Source organism: Leopardus geoffroyi, chromosome D2 (assembly GCF_018350155.1).
Source record: "Leopardus geoffroyi isolate Oge1 chromosome D2, O.geoffroyi_Oge1_pat1.0, whole genome shotgun sequence".
NCBI classification, from domain to species: domain Eukaryota; kingdom Metazoa; phylum Chordata; class Mammalia; order Carnivora; family Felidae; genus Leopardus; species Leopardus geoffroyi.
Genome location: NC_059334.1, coordinates 40,027,113 through 40,043,113, shown reverse-complemented (window position 1 = coordinate 40,043,113; position 16,001 = coordinate 40,027,113). Strand labels below are relative to the sequence as shown.

At 49.1% G+C, this 16,001-nt stretch overlaps 1 protein-coding gene across 1 annotated transcript; it reads left to right on the top strand.

The window, feature by feature from the left end:
- Window positions 1-265: 265 nt before the first annotated feature.
- On the top strand, window positions 266-15,759 carry TMEM254 (transmembrane protein 254). The gene is made up of 4 exons (XM_045437829.1): window positions 266-434; window positions 2,772-2,875; window positions 3,065-3,124; window positions 14,067-15,759. Exons 1-4 carry the CDS (start codon window positions 345-347, stop codon window positions 14,185-14,187), a joined length of 375 nt encoding a protein of 124 aa, XP_045293785.1. The 5' UTR covers window positions 266-344; the 3' UTR covers window positions 14,188-15,759.
- The last annotated feature ends 242 nt before the right edge of the window (window positions 15,760-16,001 follow it).

The window sequence follows — 16,001 nt, the reverse complement described above, 5'->3', positions numbered from 1 at the left end:
ACATCTTCACTAATGAAGAGGAAAAGCATCCCTTCACTCAGACTCGTGGTTATTGGAGGCGGAAAGCACCATCTATTCCAACACTTTACTTTTAAGCCCGGGAAAGAGCCATGCACAGAGGGAGTGTTCCCTGCGAGACAACGACCGGGCCAGCAGGTCAGAGGCCAGCAAGCCTCGCTGTCCGAGTTTCCCAACACGCAGGTGCCTCGACCTCCCGGGAGTAAGGAGGAAGGGAGGAGCGCTCGCCCAGGCCCCTCCCCGCCTCGCCGTGCGCAGCGGAGCGCCCCGCCTCGCCGTGCGCAGCGGAGCGCCCCGCCTTGCAGTATCGCTGAAGTGCCGTAACCATGGGGACAGCGGCAGGCGGTAAAGCGTACTTCCAGAGGGGCAGTCTGTTGTGGTTCACCGTCATCATCCTTTCATTTGGGTATTACACGGTAAGGGCAGCGGCCGCCCTGAGCCGTCCGAAGAGCGGAGCAAGCGCTCCTCCAAGCGCAGGACCCGGGCGGGGGGGGGGGGGGGGGGGCGGTCGCGCAGGCGCAATAAGGCTCGGAGCCCCGGGGGCGGGGACCGGGCCTGGGAAAGAAGACGCAGGCGCACTCGTGTGCCCGCGCCTCTCCCGGGTTCTCGCGGTCCTGAGAAACCTGCTACCCAGGTTTTGTCGGGATGGGGGCGGGGGCGGGGATGGTTCCCCATCCCACGATTCGGTGTGTAGATCTTTCAAGATGGTGGTGACGAAGTCCGAGGCCGGCAGGGCTGCTTCTGGCTACTTCTGTCGAGCCAGACGTTTGCCCTCGCTGGTCACCGTCCTGGGACTGGGCTATTTCGCGGTGAGGAGTAGGGAGGGGTGGTGCATCTACTTGGGCCCTCCAGGCCCTCGTAGGGCGAGGGGAGCTCAGGCAGCGAGGTCTCGCGCTTGCGCTTCCGGCGGTTGCCTAGATTACTATCGTAAGCGGAAGGTCGGTGGGCTCACGGGATGGTTTCTACTCCACCTGTCCCTCCTTTGCGTCCTCGCCCGTCCACACTTACTGCGGCATAACCGGGTGTGAGTAGAGTTCACCGAGGAGGAATTCACGTTGACAGGCTGCCGTAGGCCTGCCGGCTCAGAATAGGGCTTCCGAAGCAGAATGTTTGAGGCAGTTAGAATTGTTTGGAAAACGGGGATAAACCTAAAGAAGGGATAGACAAGATATAAATGTTATGGCATAGATGTGGTATCAGGAAGAAGGGATCTCTGCTGAGAGAGGAGCGACTATTGTCTGGCTGACAGTTCGTTTAAAGAATAGGAAAGATGCCTGGAAAAGTAGCTTGGGGACTAGGTTGGTACAATTTTGAAGAGAGGGAAATCTATTTGGATCTTGACGGGGAGATCCTTGGACACTGGGGCTTAGAAGTGTGTTGTCGTGTCCACAGTGTTGTCAAATCTGAGCTTCTTGACTCTGATGTCCTCATATGTAAAATGGAGGGATTGAACCGAAATTCTGCAAAGGTGCATTTCTGTTCTATGGTTCTGCATTCCTGACTAGTTAGAAAAATAGATGGAGGAAAGCGTTGGGGACCTCAAATTGGGATATTATGGGGCTGGTAGGTGCTGCCCCTTCCATTCCCTTTGGTTTTGGAAGGTGCAGTGATATTTTAAGCTTTATTTAAATTTTAGATGTGTTACAACATAATGGGAGAGGTAGGACTGCTCTTGCCTGAGATCTGAATGAGACAATAACGTTTTGGACCTGTTGGCATTTAATTATTCTCAGAAAAATCCGGCAGAGGTTACAACATAGAGATTAAAGGAAAGTCGATCAGATTACACAAACCTAATGTGATTAGGTAGTTGGTGTTAGCACTTCACAAACTTGACTCACATATTTTTCAGCTCTGAGGTGGATCATTCCCAGTTTTAGAGGTAGGAAGAGTGAAAGAAGTCAAGGAATTCTAAGTTAAATGGAGGTTTTGTTCAAGCTGTAGCTTCTGTCGTAAAGAAGCTACCAAGGACGCGGAAACTTAAACATTTATTAGTAACCTGTATAAAAATAATGTTTTGGGTGGAATTCATTAAGAATAGAAGTCATCCAGCCTGGACACTGAGTCTGATAATCACACAGCTTCCTTGTCATAAATCTCCCAACCAGATAACTTTTAGGAAATATTAAGTGGAGGGGCACCTGGGTGGCTCAGTCAGTTAAGTGTCTGACTGTTGATGTAGGCTCAGGTCCTGATCTCACAGTTTTGTGAGTTCGAGCCCCACATCAGGCTCTGTGCTGACAGTGTGGAGCCTGCTTGGGATTCTCCCTCACTCTCTGCCCCTCCCCCACTCGCACTGTTTTCTCTTTCTCTTTTTTTTTTTTTAATTTTTTTTTTCAACGTTTATTTATTTTTGGGACAGAGAGAGACAGAGCATGAATGGGGTAGGGGCAGAGAGAGAGGGAGACACAGAATCGGAAACAGGCTCCAGGCTCTGAGCCATCAGCCCAGAGCCTGACGCGGGGCTCGAACTCCCGGACCGCAAGATCGTGACCTGGCTGAAGTCGGACGCTTAACCGACTGCGCCACCCAGGCGCCCCTGTTTTCTCTTTCTCTTAAATAAATAAAACTTCAACAACAACAACAAAAAAGAAAACAGAAGTGGAGAATGGAAACCCAAATGACTTAGTTCAGAGTTTCTTTGGTCTTTAGTTGTTTTTGTAGAATCTGGGTTATTCCATGGTTTCTTTGAAAAATAAACCTGTGCTGATTTCAGCACCCTAATAGGTATACTGTGCCTCTGATTCTTTCAGTGGGTTGTCTTCTGGCCTCAGAGTATTCCTTACCAGAGCCTAGGACCGCTGGGCCTCTTCACTCAGTACTTGGTGGACCATCATCACACCCTCCTGCGCAGTGGGTAAGGAGAGCTCCGGAAGTGGAGTGTGGCCAGCTCCAGCCCTACCGAAGACCTGGAAGGCCTGCACTTGCCTTTAGATATCTAAGAGTGTTGCTGGTTCACATTAAGGCACCTTTCTTTTTGAGGTTTCTGTGTTAGATTTCATCAGCAGATAACCATCACCTTAAGCAAGGCTGACTTTTGTTTCAGGTATTGGCTTGCCTGGCTGATTCACGTGGGAGAGGCCTTATATGCCATGGTTTTGTGCAAGTAAGTGTTGGGGTTTTTTTGTTTGTTTGTTTTTTGCAAGTAACTGTTTTTAATAGGTCTTTATCATTTTTCTCTTGGTATCTAATGTAAGTTAAGAGTAGCCACATTTAAATAATTCATGCCTTTGTAGGCCAAGAGCATTCTCAGGGTAGAGTTGAATCACCACGCCTAATACTGAGCCTAGCCCAGAGGGAGTGCTCAGTAAATATTTAACAAATGGATTCATTTCATTTGTGTTAGCTAGTCAATTAATTAGCTACTTAATTTAGATGGTTTTTCTCATTAAAAAAAAAAATTCTCTGAATAGCCCCAACTAGAACAGAAGATTTGGAGTTTGCTTTCTAGTTTGAAAAAGAGCCAAGTTAGGGGACCCTGGGTGGCCCAGTTGGTTGTGCATCTGACTTCGGCTCAGGTCATGATCTCACAGTTCGTGGGTTCAAGCCCTGCGTCGGGCTCTGTGCTGACAGCTCAGAGCCTGGAGGCTGCTATAGGTTCTGTGTCTCCCTCTCTCTCTGCCCCTTCCCCTATTTGTGCTCTTGCCTTTCTCTCTCTCTCTCAAAAATAAATAAACACTAAAAAAAAATTTTTTTTTAATAAAAAAAGAAAAAGAGCCAAGTTATGGACATAGGCCATCGATTCTCAGATTCTCAGTCCTAGTTTCATGACTGAGTCACCTGAGGAGCTTTCTCGGAATGCACATGTCTGGTTTCCAGACCCAGAGATCCTGATTTGGTAGGCCTTGCTTCAGAAATGGGAATATGTTCTTTGTTTTCAAGCTCCACAAATAATTCTGGGTTAATTCTGCAAGTTAAAAAAAAAAAAAAGAAGCCTCTGGACTAGACCCTACTCAGCAGATGCCAACATAAGTTAATACTATGTAAGCGTATTTGGAAAGATTCTCTTTCCATTAGTACTTTACGTAAGCGTGTAGAGACAGCATGCTGTCATGAAGCAATGGTTACCGTCATGCCATATTTACTTTGCAATTAATTTTTTTCTGGTCGAGATGAACTATCACCTCTATTATTGTATTCTAAAGGTGAGAACTAAGATACTTTACAACAACTATCTTTTAATAATAAAAGTAATTAATATTTATTGGGTGCACACTCTGCCAGACCCTTGCTAAGTGCTTCAAATAGATTATGTCACTCTGTCTTCTGATTTATGAAACAAGCTGGGCGCTCTAGGAGAGGAGCAGAAAGCTGCTTTATTCTTTCTCACCCCTCTCCAGTTACACTCACCCTATGGGTTATTGTCTGCCTCCCACTGGACCGTGGATGAAATCTGAAGTGGTTCCATAGGTTTTCCAGTCACTCTCTGATGTAATCCAGTCTAGTCCAGGCTATTTATTAAAACGATGAAACTGTTAACCAAAGTCAAAAGTGTCTGTTCTCATGCAGCTGGGGCTCAGGAGGCTGCCCTGGGGAAGAGAGTGTAGCTAGTGTCTTCTCTCTCGGGCCACCTCTTTTTCCTATTTGTTAGCGACAGCTGCTTGTGGCCCACCAGGGTGGGAGTAAGTTTGGGAAACAGGGCACGGTCCGCCTTGTGGTCAGGCAGCTGGGGGCTGTGGATGTTGCATGCCCGGTGTTGGCTCGTTTTCTCCGGTGGAGGCCCGGTGGGTTTTTGAGAAAGCAGCCATCACTGGGGATCAGTCTCCCTTCTGCATTTCCCTTGATGGTTCCTTCCGCTGCCTCCTCCAGCCTGCCACCTGCAGTTTCCCTTCAGGATCTGTGGTTGAGGGGAAGTTTTCTTTTACTGAGATCTCTTCTACCCTTCAATTAGGGCCTCTGGGCCAGGGTCCCTTTTCAGCCCACCCACGCCTGTGGCCTTCCACCAGATCTGGATGGCTCACAGTAACAGCTTCCTTGTCCTCCCAGTGGGATAATCTGCAGATACATGCACTTCCCACTGCAGTCATGTATGTTTGGTCTCCCATCAGGCAAGCTTTACCGGAGTCTTAACTTTAGAGTCAGATATTAATCTCTTCCCCTAAATTCCAGGGGACTCAGGTCAGGCTCGCTCTCCAAGTGGGTCTGTTGAAGCTGTTCTTTGAGTCTGACTTGTGACAGGAAATGCCGCAGCACTTGGCCCCTTCAGCCTGTTATGCCCAGAATTCGTGATCCCCAAAGACCACTAGGGAGCCGAGTCCGATGCAAAAGCAAAAGAGCCTTTATTCGAGCTAGCTCGAGCTCAATCCCCTACCTGCACCGCCGCAACGGTGAGATTCCAGGGAGAGAGAGCGAGTTGCAAAAGCACAAAGGTTTTATAGGGGTCTAGGGGCAGCCGATTGGCTGGGGAAGGGTCAGAGTCCTGTTACACAGGTCGTTGGGCGTGTTTTGATCAGGAAGTTTGAATGGGTGAGCAGGAGGTTACTCAAGGGGAGGAGGCGTGGTCTAGGTGAAGGACACAGAACAAGATGGAGTCGGCCAGCGTAGGCCCACCCTTTCATTCCCCCCTTGTCATGTAGCTACGGACCCAATCATGGGACCGGCTGCATTTATGGTGACAAGGGGAACAGAGTTTGGAGGTTTTACGCTAAGTTCTGGGAAGCATGTGTCCCTGGGGTGGCTCTGGGAGGTCTGATTAAGTATAGTCCCCGAGCTGGTGTCTATGATCTGCCAGGTGATGTTCTGGGGGGTGTGGGGACTCCCGGCAGCATGAGCAATGACAAGCAGAGTTGACAGAGTTACCAATATTAGGTGGGTCGAATGCGCTGTAGCTTGAGCTTGAGCGGGTTGTGTTGGTCCCGACTGATGGCCCATCACGTGACGAAGTCCTTCCGGATCGAGGAGGGGTCCGCTGGCCGAACGTGGGTGTGATGGACCCAGGTCGCGATGCCGTCTACTTTGAGAGCGGTGGGGGTTGTCAGCACCACGATGTAGGGTCCCTTCCAGCGCGGCTCGAGGGTCTCTCGGTGGTGCCTCTTGACATAGACCCAGTCTCCCGGCCTGTACTGATGAGGTGTCGGGGTCAGGCCAGCCTCGTAGATGGCACGGAGGCGCGGCCAAATGTCCTCGTGCCCTCTGGAGCCCTCTCAAGGAAAGAAAAAGTTCTTGATCTTTAAACTCAGCAATAAGTTCAGCTCGAAGGCTGGGAATAACAGGGGGTGGCCTGCCAAACATGATCTCGTAGGGAGTAAAACCCAGAGTGTAAGGAGTGTTTCTAACCCGGTAAAGGGCGTACGGTAGGAGAGTCACCCAGTCCCCGCCAGTCTCCATGGTTAATTTGGTAAGGGTCTCTTTTAGGGTTCTATTCATTCTTTCTACCTGTCCTGAGCTCTGGGGCCTATAAGCACAATGTAATTTCCAGTTCGCCCCCACCACCTTGGCTACTGCCTGTGTTACCTGCGAGATAAAAGCTGGTCCATTGTCTGATCCTACCATGGCAGGAAAACCATACCTGGGTAAGATGTCTTCTAGTAGCTTCTTAGCCACCGTCTGAGCCGTTTCATGCTTGGTTGGGTATGCCTCCACCCAGCCGGAGGTGTCTGTAAATACTAAAAGATATTTATAACCATACTTTCCTGGTTTGACTTCAGTGAAGTCGACTTCCCATTGGGCTCCCGGTCTGGTGCCTCTGAGCCTGGTTCCTTTTTTATTTGATGTGGCTCTCGCGTTGGTGAGTTGGCAGGTCTTGCAGGCAGATACAACTTGCTCTATTTTGGTGTCCTGTTGGTGAATCTTGATTCCGGCATGTCGGATTAAGTCTTTTAATTTTCGGGCCCCCATGTGAGTAGACCGATGCATGTGCTCTAATTTTGAGACTCCGAGCTGGTCTGGCAGCACGAGCTCCTTGTCAGGTGTATACCACCATCCCTTTATCTCCTGGGCCATGGGGAGTTTCTTGATCTGCTGTAACTCCTCCTGGGAGTACTTGGGCTGGTCTGGTAAAACTGGGTCTCCCGGGTCTGGTAGTTGTATGGTCATGGTGGGGACTGGAGTAAGGGCTACTGCCTTGGCTGCCTGGTCAGCCTTTCGATTACCTCTAGCTACTGGGTTATCAGCTTTTTGGTGCCCTTGGCAGTGGATAATGGCTAGCTTGGCAGGAAGCCATAAGGCCATAAGCAGGTTAAGTTATCTCCTGCTTATTTTTTATAGTCCGTCCTTCTGCCGTCAGTAACCCCCTCTCCTGATAAGTTGCCCCATGAATATGAGCTGTGGCAAATGCATAACGGCTGTCTGTGTAGATGTTAAGCCGTTTTCCAGCTCCCAGCATCAGCGCCTTGGTGAGGGCTATGAGCTCTGCTCGCTGGGCTGACGTTCCGGAGGGTAGAGCCTCCGCCCATACGGTGTGCGTTTCGGTGACCACCGCTGCACCCGCATACCTGTGTCCGTCTTGCACAAAGCTGCTGCCATCAGTGAACCAAGTAGCCTTGGCATCGGGGAGGGGCCGGTCGGTCAGGTCCGTCCGGAATCCATGTACTTGTTCCAGGATTCCCGCACAGTCATGTAGTGGAGCACCTAGGTCAGGGTCGGGCAGCAGGGTTGCAGGATTGAGGGCTGCACTGGGGTGGAACCGCACTCATGGAGGGTTGAGTAGGAGGCTCTGGTAATGAGTCATACGTGTATTGCTCATCCATCTATCCGGAGGCTGTTTCAGGACTCCTTCAATGGCGTGTGGGGTCATGATCCAGATCTCCTGTCCTAGGGTCAGTTTGTCTGCATCCTTGACTAGGAGTGCTGTCGCCACAATAATTCTTAGGCATGGCGGCCAGCCGGCAGCCACTGGGTCTAGTTTCTTAGGTAAGCCACTGGGCGGTTCCAGGGGCCTAAGGCTTGAGTTAGAACCCCTTTTGCTATTCCCTTATGTTCGTCTACAAAGAGGTGGAAGGGTTTCGTAATGTCTGGTAGGCCCAGGGCTGGGGCACTTAAGAGGGCCTTTTTTAACTGATTAAAGGCAATTTCTTCTTTTCAGTCCATTTAAATGTTTTCCCCTCTTTGGTAGCTTCATATAGGGGCTTGGCAATCTCAGCAAAACCTGGAACCCAGAGGCGGCAGTAGCCGGCTGATCCTAGGAATTCCCTCACTTCTCTTCGGGAGGTGGGAGTAGGGATCTTTAGGACAGTTTCTTTTCTGGCATCTGATAACCGCCACTGTCCGCCCTCCAGGATATATCCCAGGTAACTTACCCTCTCCCTGCATATCTGAGCCTTCTTCGTGGATGCCCGGTACCCTAAGGCCCCCAGGGTAGCCAGCAGGTCCTGGGTCCCTCTCTCACAGTCTTTGGCCGTGTCGGCAGCAATCAGGATGTCATCTACGTACTGTAGGAGGGTGTGGCCCGGGTGCTCCCTTCTGTACTCACCCAGGTCCTCGTGTAGTGCCTCATCGAAGATGGTGGGTGAATTTTTGAATCCCTGAGGTAGCCATGTCCAGGTGAGTTGCGCACTGTAGCCCTCCTCCGGATCATGCCACTCAAAGGCGAACAAGGGTTGGCTCTGGGGTGCCAGCGGCAGACTGAAGAAGGCATCCTTTAAATCTAGTACAGTATACCAGAACCTGGAGGGTGCCAAGGAGCTCAAGAGAGTATATGAGTTGGGAACAGTTGGGTGTATGTCCGCGACCCTCTTATTTACTTCCCGGAGGTCTTGTACCGGTCGATAGTCATTTGTGTGAGGCTTTTTGACCGGCAGTAGGGGGGTGTTCCAGGCAGACTGGCAAGGAACTAGTACTCCTAGGCTTCGTAGTCTCCGAATGTGTGGCTGGATCCCCTTCCGGGCCTCCTGAGACATGGGGTATTGTTTGATCCTTACCGGACTCTCTCCTGGCTCGAGCTCTACCAGGACTGGGGTCCTGTGAGCGGCTAGTCCTAACCCCCCCCCCCCCCGTCTCTGCCCAAACCGAGGGGAATTCTTGTAGCCATCTGTCTATATTATCCTCTCTCGGGAGCGCCTCCTGGTGGAGGAGGTATTCATCCTCCAGTTTCATGGTCAGTACCTGGATGGGGTGGCCCTTGCCATCGGTGACCTGAGGCCCACCTTGTCTGAAAGTTATCTGAGCTCCAATCTTGGTCAGTAAATCCCATCCTAACAGCGGGTAGGGGCATTCTGGTACTACCATAAAGGAGTGGGATACCCGGCCCGTTCCCAAATCTACTGTTCTTCGGGTAGTCCATGAATACTGGCTCATACCAGTTGCCCCTTGTACCCAGGACTTCTTGTTGGCTAGTTTTCCTTGTGGGGTGCGGAGGACCGAATGTTGTGCTCCGGTGTCGACAAGGAAGTCAGTAGGGGTCCCCTCCACTTTAAGAGTTACCCTGGGTTCGGGGAGAGGGTCCGAACCCTGACTCCCCTAATCACTTAGTTCATCTAGCTCTAGGACTTTTACTCGATCAGTCTTGCTTCCCTTCCTGCCGGCCCTTTTTGGGCAATCTCGGGCCCAATGCCCTATCTCCTTGCAGTATGCACACTGATCCTTCTGCAGCCTCTGCTTCCCCCCCTTGGTGGTTCCTTTACCTTTTCTTGCGTCGTCTGCCAGCTGCCGGAGACGGCGGTCTCGTTCCTCGGGGAAGTCAGCAGTGGTAGCTAGTAGTATTCTGGCCAGGTCTCGAGTCTGCTTACTGCTGGCAGCTGCCATGGCGCGAGCCTGCTTGTCCTCAGGAGGCTCCCGTTTATTATATACCTTTTCGGCTACCACCAGTAAGTCCTGCAGACTTTTTTCTCCTAGTCTATCTATTTTCTGTAATTTTCTCCTAATGTCTATGGCCGATTGGTTTACAAAGGCCATGATAACAGCTGCCTTGCTTTCCGGAGCCTCTGGATCCATGGGGGTATAGGTACGGAATGCCTCCATGATCCGTTCTAAAAAGGCAGCCGGAGATTCATCTTTTCCCTGTTGTACATTTCCTACCTTGGCCAAATTGGTTGGCTTTCTAGCAGCCGTTCGGAGACCCCCCATTAGAGTCTGGCGGTAGACCCGGAGCCTCTCCTTACCTTCTGCCGTGTTGAAATCCCACTGGGGCCGAGTTAAGGGGAAGGAGGCATCTATCTGAGCCTGGTTGGTGGTGGGATTCCCGTCTGCGCCCGGAACTAGTTTTCGGGCCTCATTGAGGATTCTTTCTCTTTCTTCAGTCGTGAACAGGACCTGCAAAAGCTGCCGGCAATCGTCCCACGTGGGCTGATGGGTAAAAAGAACAGAGTCTAATAAATCAATAAGCCCTGCCGGTTTCTCGGAAAACTTAGGATTCTGAGCTTTCCAATTGTAGAGGTCACTAGTGGCGAAAGGCCAATAGTGATGGGGCTGATTCCCCTCCGCGTCTGGGGGTCCGGTGGCTCGCAGGGGCAGAAGAGTGGAGTCGGTGGTGGAGGCGGATTGCTCCCTCTGAGCCTTTTGTCTGGTAAAGGGCGGGCTTCCCACTGGAGCATTTCCGCCTCCCGCTCTCGGAACAGCGTCTGCCTCCCCCGGAGGGGGAGGATGGTGTTCTTCCGGCATCCTAGAGGGGTTATACGGGGGAGGAAAAATTAATTCTTTTTCAGTACCCCCCTGTAAGACAGGGTAGAGGGGTGCTGAAGGCTGGATAAGACTTTTCTTCTTCTTTGTCCCCTGCAAAGCAAGAATGGGTTTTGGCTCCGGAGGGAGTGGGGCTAGGAAGGGCTTAAGCCAAGAGGGTGGGTCTTCTACAAGGTCCTGCCAAGTGATAATGTAAGGGAGCTGATCAAGATGACCTGTCTTAGGCCGAGAGATGATACTCCTGACTCGGTGGATGGTAGGGAGGTCGAAGGTCCCCTCTGGTGGCCATCCGACATTGAAAGTTGGCCACTCGCTAGAACAAAAAAACTGCAACCGACCCTTTCGGACTTCCACACTGAGGTTGTTAGCTCTTCCCCTCACATCCTTAAAGTGATCAATCATAATACTTAGAGGAGTAGTCTGAGTCTGTCCCATAACGCCCGTCCAGTAAGTCCACAGAACAAAACAGAGAAACACAAAAACAGACAAACAGAGGGCCCCTAGAAAGTCTTCCAATTCCATGGAAGCAAAACTGCAAGCTAGCTTAGACCCTTGAGGGGATTCCACGTCCCTCCGAAACCGATGAGGGGATTCCACGTCCCTCCAAAGACGACGGCCTCACGCCGACCAGCGGGAGCGACCCGCCTCGTCTCAGACCTTTGAGGGGATTCCACGTCCCTCCAGAAGGGAGAATCGGAACGTCTTCCGAAACTCCTGGCCCGTGGTCCTCCAGTGCGTCCACTTAGACCGCGTCGGGCACTACCAGAATTCCAGAAATGAGCTCACACAGAAAAGACAGAACAAACAGACAGACACTAACCGTGGCCAGTCAGGCTCTCCGGGTCGGGGGTCCCTCGGGGGTCTTGGGGATCCCGGGCCGAGCCCCCAAATGTTATGCCCAGAATTCGTGATCCCCAGAGACCACTAGGGAGCCGAGTCCAATGCAAAAGCAAAAGAGCCTTTATTCGAGCTAGCTCGAGCTCAATCCCTTACCTGCACCGCAGCAGCGGTGAGATTCCAGGGAGAGAGAGAGCGAGTTGCAAAAGCACAAAGGTTTTATAGGGGTCTAGGGGCAGCCGATTGGCTGGGGAAGGGGCGTGGCCTCGGCCGATTGGCTGGGGAAGGTCAGAGTCCTGTTACACAGGTCGCTGGGCGTGTTTTGATCAGGAAGTTTGAATGGGTGAGCGGGAGGTTACTCAAGGGGAGGAGGCGTGGTCTAGGTGAAGGACACAGAACGAGATGGAGTCGGCCAGCGTAGGCCCGCCCTTTCACAGCCTTGCATTGAAATCTTAGCTTGGCGTGTGGTCTAACCCCTGGAATTTACAGTGTTGGAGTATTTGATGCCTGTTCTGTTATGGGCATTTGGAGCCTCTAGTGAAAACCAAAAGACTCAAATTTAACATCCTGCTATCCAAGTTTTTGAAGGGTAGAGGAAGAGCAGGCATAGAGAGGTGAGGTCACTCTTATTATGTTCTTGAAGTTATTTCTTTATGGTCTCACATGTTGCAGTATGTCATTAGTCACTGTACATCAGAATAAATACTCCATTTGAATTGTGAATGAATGAATGAATGAATGAATTTAAGTGAATGTATTTTTGTAACCTCCCAAATCACACTATCAAGCCATAAAAAGGAATTGGTGAATCCCTTTTAACCAGAGAAAAGATTGGTCTATGTGTTTGACTTTGTAGCCACCATAATATATATAAATGTAGATATCAACTCTTCTGTAACTTTTTCCATTGTCGCATATGCCTATTTTTTCATGTCTACACCTATAAATTTACCTCATTCATTTTATTAGTGCATAGTATTCTGTTACATGGCTGTGCCTCACTGTATTTCACAAATCCCCCCTCTGATGGACTTTTAAGTCTCTAGTTTTTTATTATAAATAATATTGCATGAACATGAATTCCTCATATATCCTGGCCCTTGTGTTGTTGCAGATTAAAGGGAAAGCTTTCAAATTTTGCACCGTTTTTTCTAGAGTCACGTAGACCTCCTCTATTAGAGTAAGGAAGTTCCATCCTGTTTCTAAGTTAGCTGAGAACTTGTATTCAGAATGGATGTTGTCATTTCTCAGATGCTTCTGCATGTATCCAGATGATCGTAGGATTTTTCTCCTTTAATCTGTTAGTGTGGAAAACGATATCATTTCTATGTATACTGTTCTAAGTTAGAAGTGATCCACATAAGACTTATTTATATACAGATGAGACCAGCAAGCCATTCACTCCCATTAGGCCATTTTCTTTCGAGCTCTGTTTCAAGCAATTTAGTTTGCAGCCAGGTGTTTATTATTTCTGTGAGCCAGGCTTTTGACTAAGCACTGTGTGTATGTTATCTCCTAAATCATCCCCAAACTTGCTGGGATAAATACTGATACTTCTGTTTTTCAGAGGAGGACACAGAGTCTAAGAGAGGAGTGGCTTGCCCAACCGTCACAGCTGGTAGTTGGCCAAGCTAGGATTTACATCTGGTCTACCTTCAAAACTCTTCCTCTGAAGGCATCCCAGTGCTTTTTAACCCTCCGCTCATCGAAGTCACAGGAGAAACTTTTTTTTTTTAATGTTTTTAAACATTTATTTATTATTGAGAGACAGGGGAGGGGCAGAGAGAGAGGGAGACACAGAATCTGAAGCAGGTTCCAGGCCCTGAGCTGTCAGCACAGATCCCAACACGGGGCTCAAACTCACAAACCGCAAGATCATGACCTGAGCCGAAGTCAGAAGCTTAACCGACTGAGCCACCCAGGTGCCCTGAGAAACAGTTTCAGAATTCCATGCCCTAGGCTGTAGCCAGACTGCGTCTGAGGGAAGAGTGTACCATCCTGAATGCACAAGAAAAATGAAAATAAATGAACTAACCATGTGAGTTAAGAAACTAGAGGAAAATGGCAAAAATAAACCTAATGAAAGTAGATAGAAGGAATATATATATATATATATATTTTTAAAGTTTATTTACTTATTTTGAGAGAGAGAGAGTAGGAGGAACAGATAGAGAGGGAGAGAGAATCCCAGGCAGGCTCCATGCTGTCAGCGCAAAGCCTGATGTGGGGCTTGAACTCATTACCTGAGCCAAGATCAAGAGTTGGACACCCAACCGACTGAGCCACCCAGGCGCCCCTAGAAGGAATACATTTTTTAAGAAAATGGAAGGCTAGGGGCTCCTGGGTGGCCCAGCTGATTAAGCATCCGACTTCGACTCAGGTCATGATCTCATGGTTCGTGGGTTCGAGCCCCATGTCGGGTTCTGTGCTGCCAGCTCGGAGCCTGGAGCCTGCTTTGGATTCTGTGTCTCCCTCCCTCTCTGCCCCTCCCCTGCTTGTGCTCTGTATCTCTTTCTCTCAAAAATAAATAAACCTTAAAAAATTTTTTAATAAATAATTAAAAAGATAAAAAATGGAAGACTAACTCTTATGAAACCATAACATAAAAATTCTGGTGGTTAAGTTTCTCTTTTATTTTTTATTTTTTTATTTTTTAGGTCTAAAGGCATCACGGACGGTCGGGCTCAAGTGCTGTGGTTCCTACAAACTTTCCTCTTTGGGGTGGCATCTCTCTCCATCTTAATTGCTTACAGACCAAAACGCCAAAAACAAACTTAAGGAAGATATTCAAATGCTTTCTCTACACTTTTGGCCTTCCACTTCACTGTTTTGGGGGCAAGGAAGATGCTGACTTTACTTGATCTTTCTACTTTCCAGAAGTTGGAGACCGTCTAGTTATTCATTATTCTTTCATATGCTCTGGTTGAGCTTGACTGGATGACAAGAAAGGATTTAAGCTTCCCAGTTCTGTAGACTATTAGGCAGAGGGTTTCCAGCTACCTTCTTGAGGTCATTGGCAGTGCTGGTGCTCGTTCTGTTGTCTGGTTTAAGCTGTGCACCAGAATTGTCTGGTGGTATAATTTTGCTCCCACCTTCTGAGTAAACCCCATCTCAGCTCTCTTTTCCGCCAGTTTTTTCCACCTTTCTGAACCAAGACAGAGTGACATTTCCACGACACCTCAATTCCACACACGGTAGGCATCTGTGAGGCAGGATCTCATCTTCCTGAACTTCCTTTTCTCACACCACCAAGAAAAGATCAGAAAGATGAGCAGGTGCATGGAATGGGCCAGGCTGAGCAGTAACATAGAGGCACAGAGGACACACTGAGTACTGAGAGGAGAGGATTGGGGGACGCCTTCTCTGATCCTGCCAGCCTGAAGCCGTCCTTCTCTCCATGCGGCCTCTAGGACATAGCACTCTGTGGTGTGCAAGGGTCTGAAGGCCACTGCTGGATTGCTCCTTCCGGGCAGGATCACATCTCAGACAGATTTATTTTTGTTTCAGCACCTGGCCCATTGCTTTGCACACAGGTGTCCTACCAGTGTTTTCCGAACAAAGGACAGAAACCGATGTAACTTTCCACGTGTTCAGTGTCATTCCAGTTGTTCTATGAAAACTGCAGAACCCACTCAGTGTATTCTCTTCTCAGAGAGAAGCACAGGACTGCCCTTGGCCGGTAGCGCCACCTTTCTGTGGGTTCCCCATTAGGAAACCTGTATCTTTTTCTTAGTCATTTTCTCCAGACTCTAACATCTCCCTCCTGCTCTGGCTTACTCTAACACAGATGTTCCTGAGCTAGAGATTCTAACTGGAAGCTAGCGACTACCTCTCCCATTCACCTGATTAGACCTTTTTACTACTGACTGGTCAGGGCAGAAGGGTCACTGACTCTGTCCCCTGACCTTGGCCAGAATGGCTCAGTCACCTAGGAGCCATTCAGATTCCTTCCCAGGAGGATCTGTTCCCCAGGGACTAGACCTTATTTTCCTTCTATGATGCAGGAGGGCATGTTACCTGTTTTAAGCAAATGTTTATGAGAGGCAGCCCGCTCACCCCTAAAGAGGCCCCAAGTAAAAGTACAACCCTGAGAGATGATGGACTATGAATTGTTTCTGGTGCTGATCACTTTCGACAACTAAATCTCAGTCTTTCCAGTTTCTCTGGTGGTGAAGGGGTTGCCTTTTGGTGAAGAGACAGATTTTTAATCATAGAGTTAAACATAATGGAAATCCAACCCAGATTTTTTAAACGCATGGCCCTGTCAAAAGAGAAATAGTAATGACAATATTACAGTAATGGTGACAGCAACGATATGGCAGATTATTGAATAAAATGGATTAACTTGAATAAATGCTGTGAATTGCCTTTTCTATTCAAATACTTTTTTGTCAGTTTCGTTATTGTCGCACATTTGATTTTACTCTTTTCTAGGTAGACTCTATTATGGAACTGTTCGTACAGTTCAGATATTGAGGCTTTTTTTCCATGGATAAAGAAACGTAGAGGGGCGCCTGGGTGGCTCAGTGGGTTAAGCGTCCGACTTCAGCTCAGGTCATGATCTCACGGTTTGCGAGTTCAAGCCCGGCGTT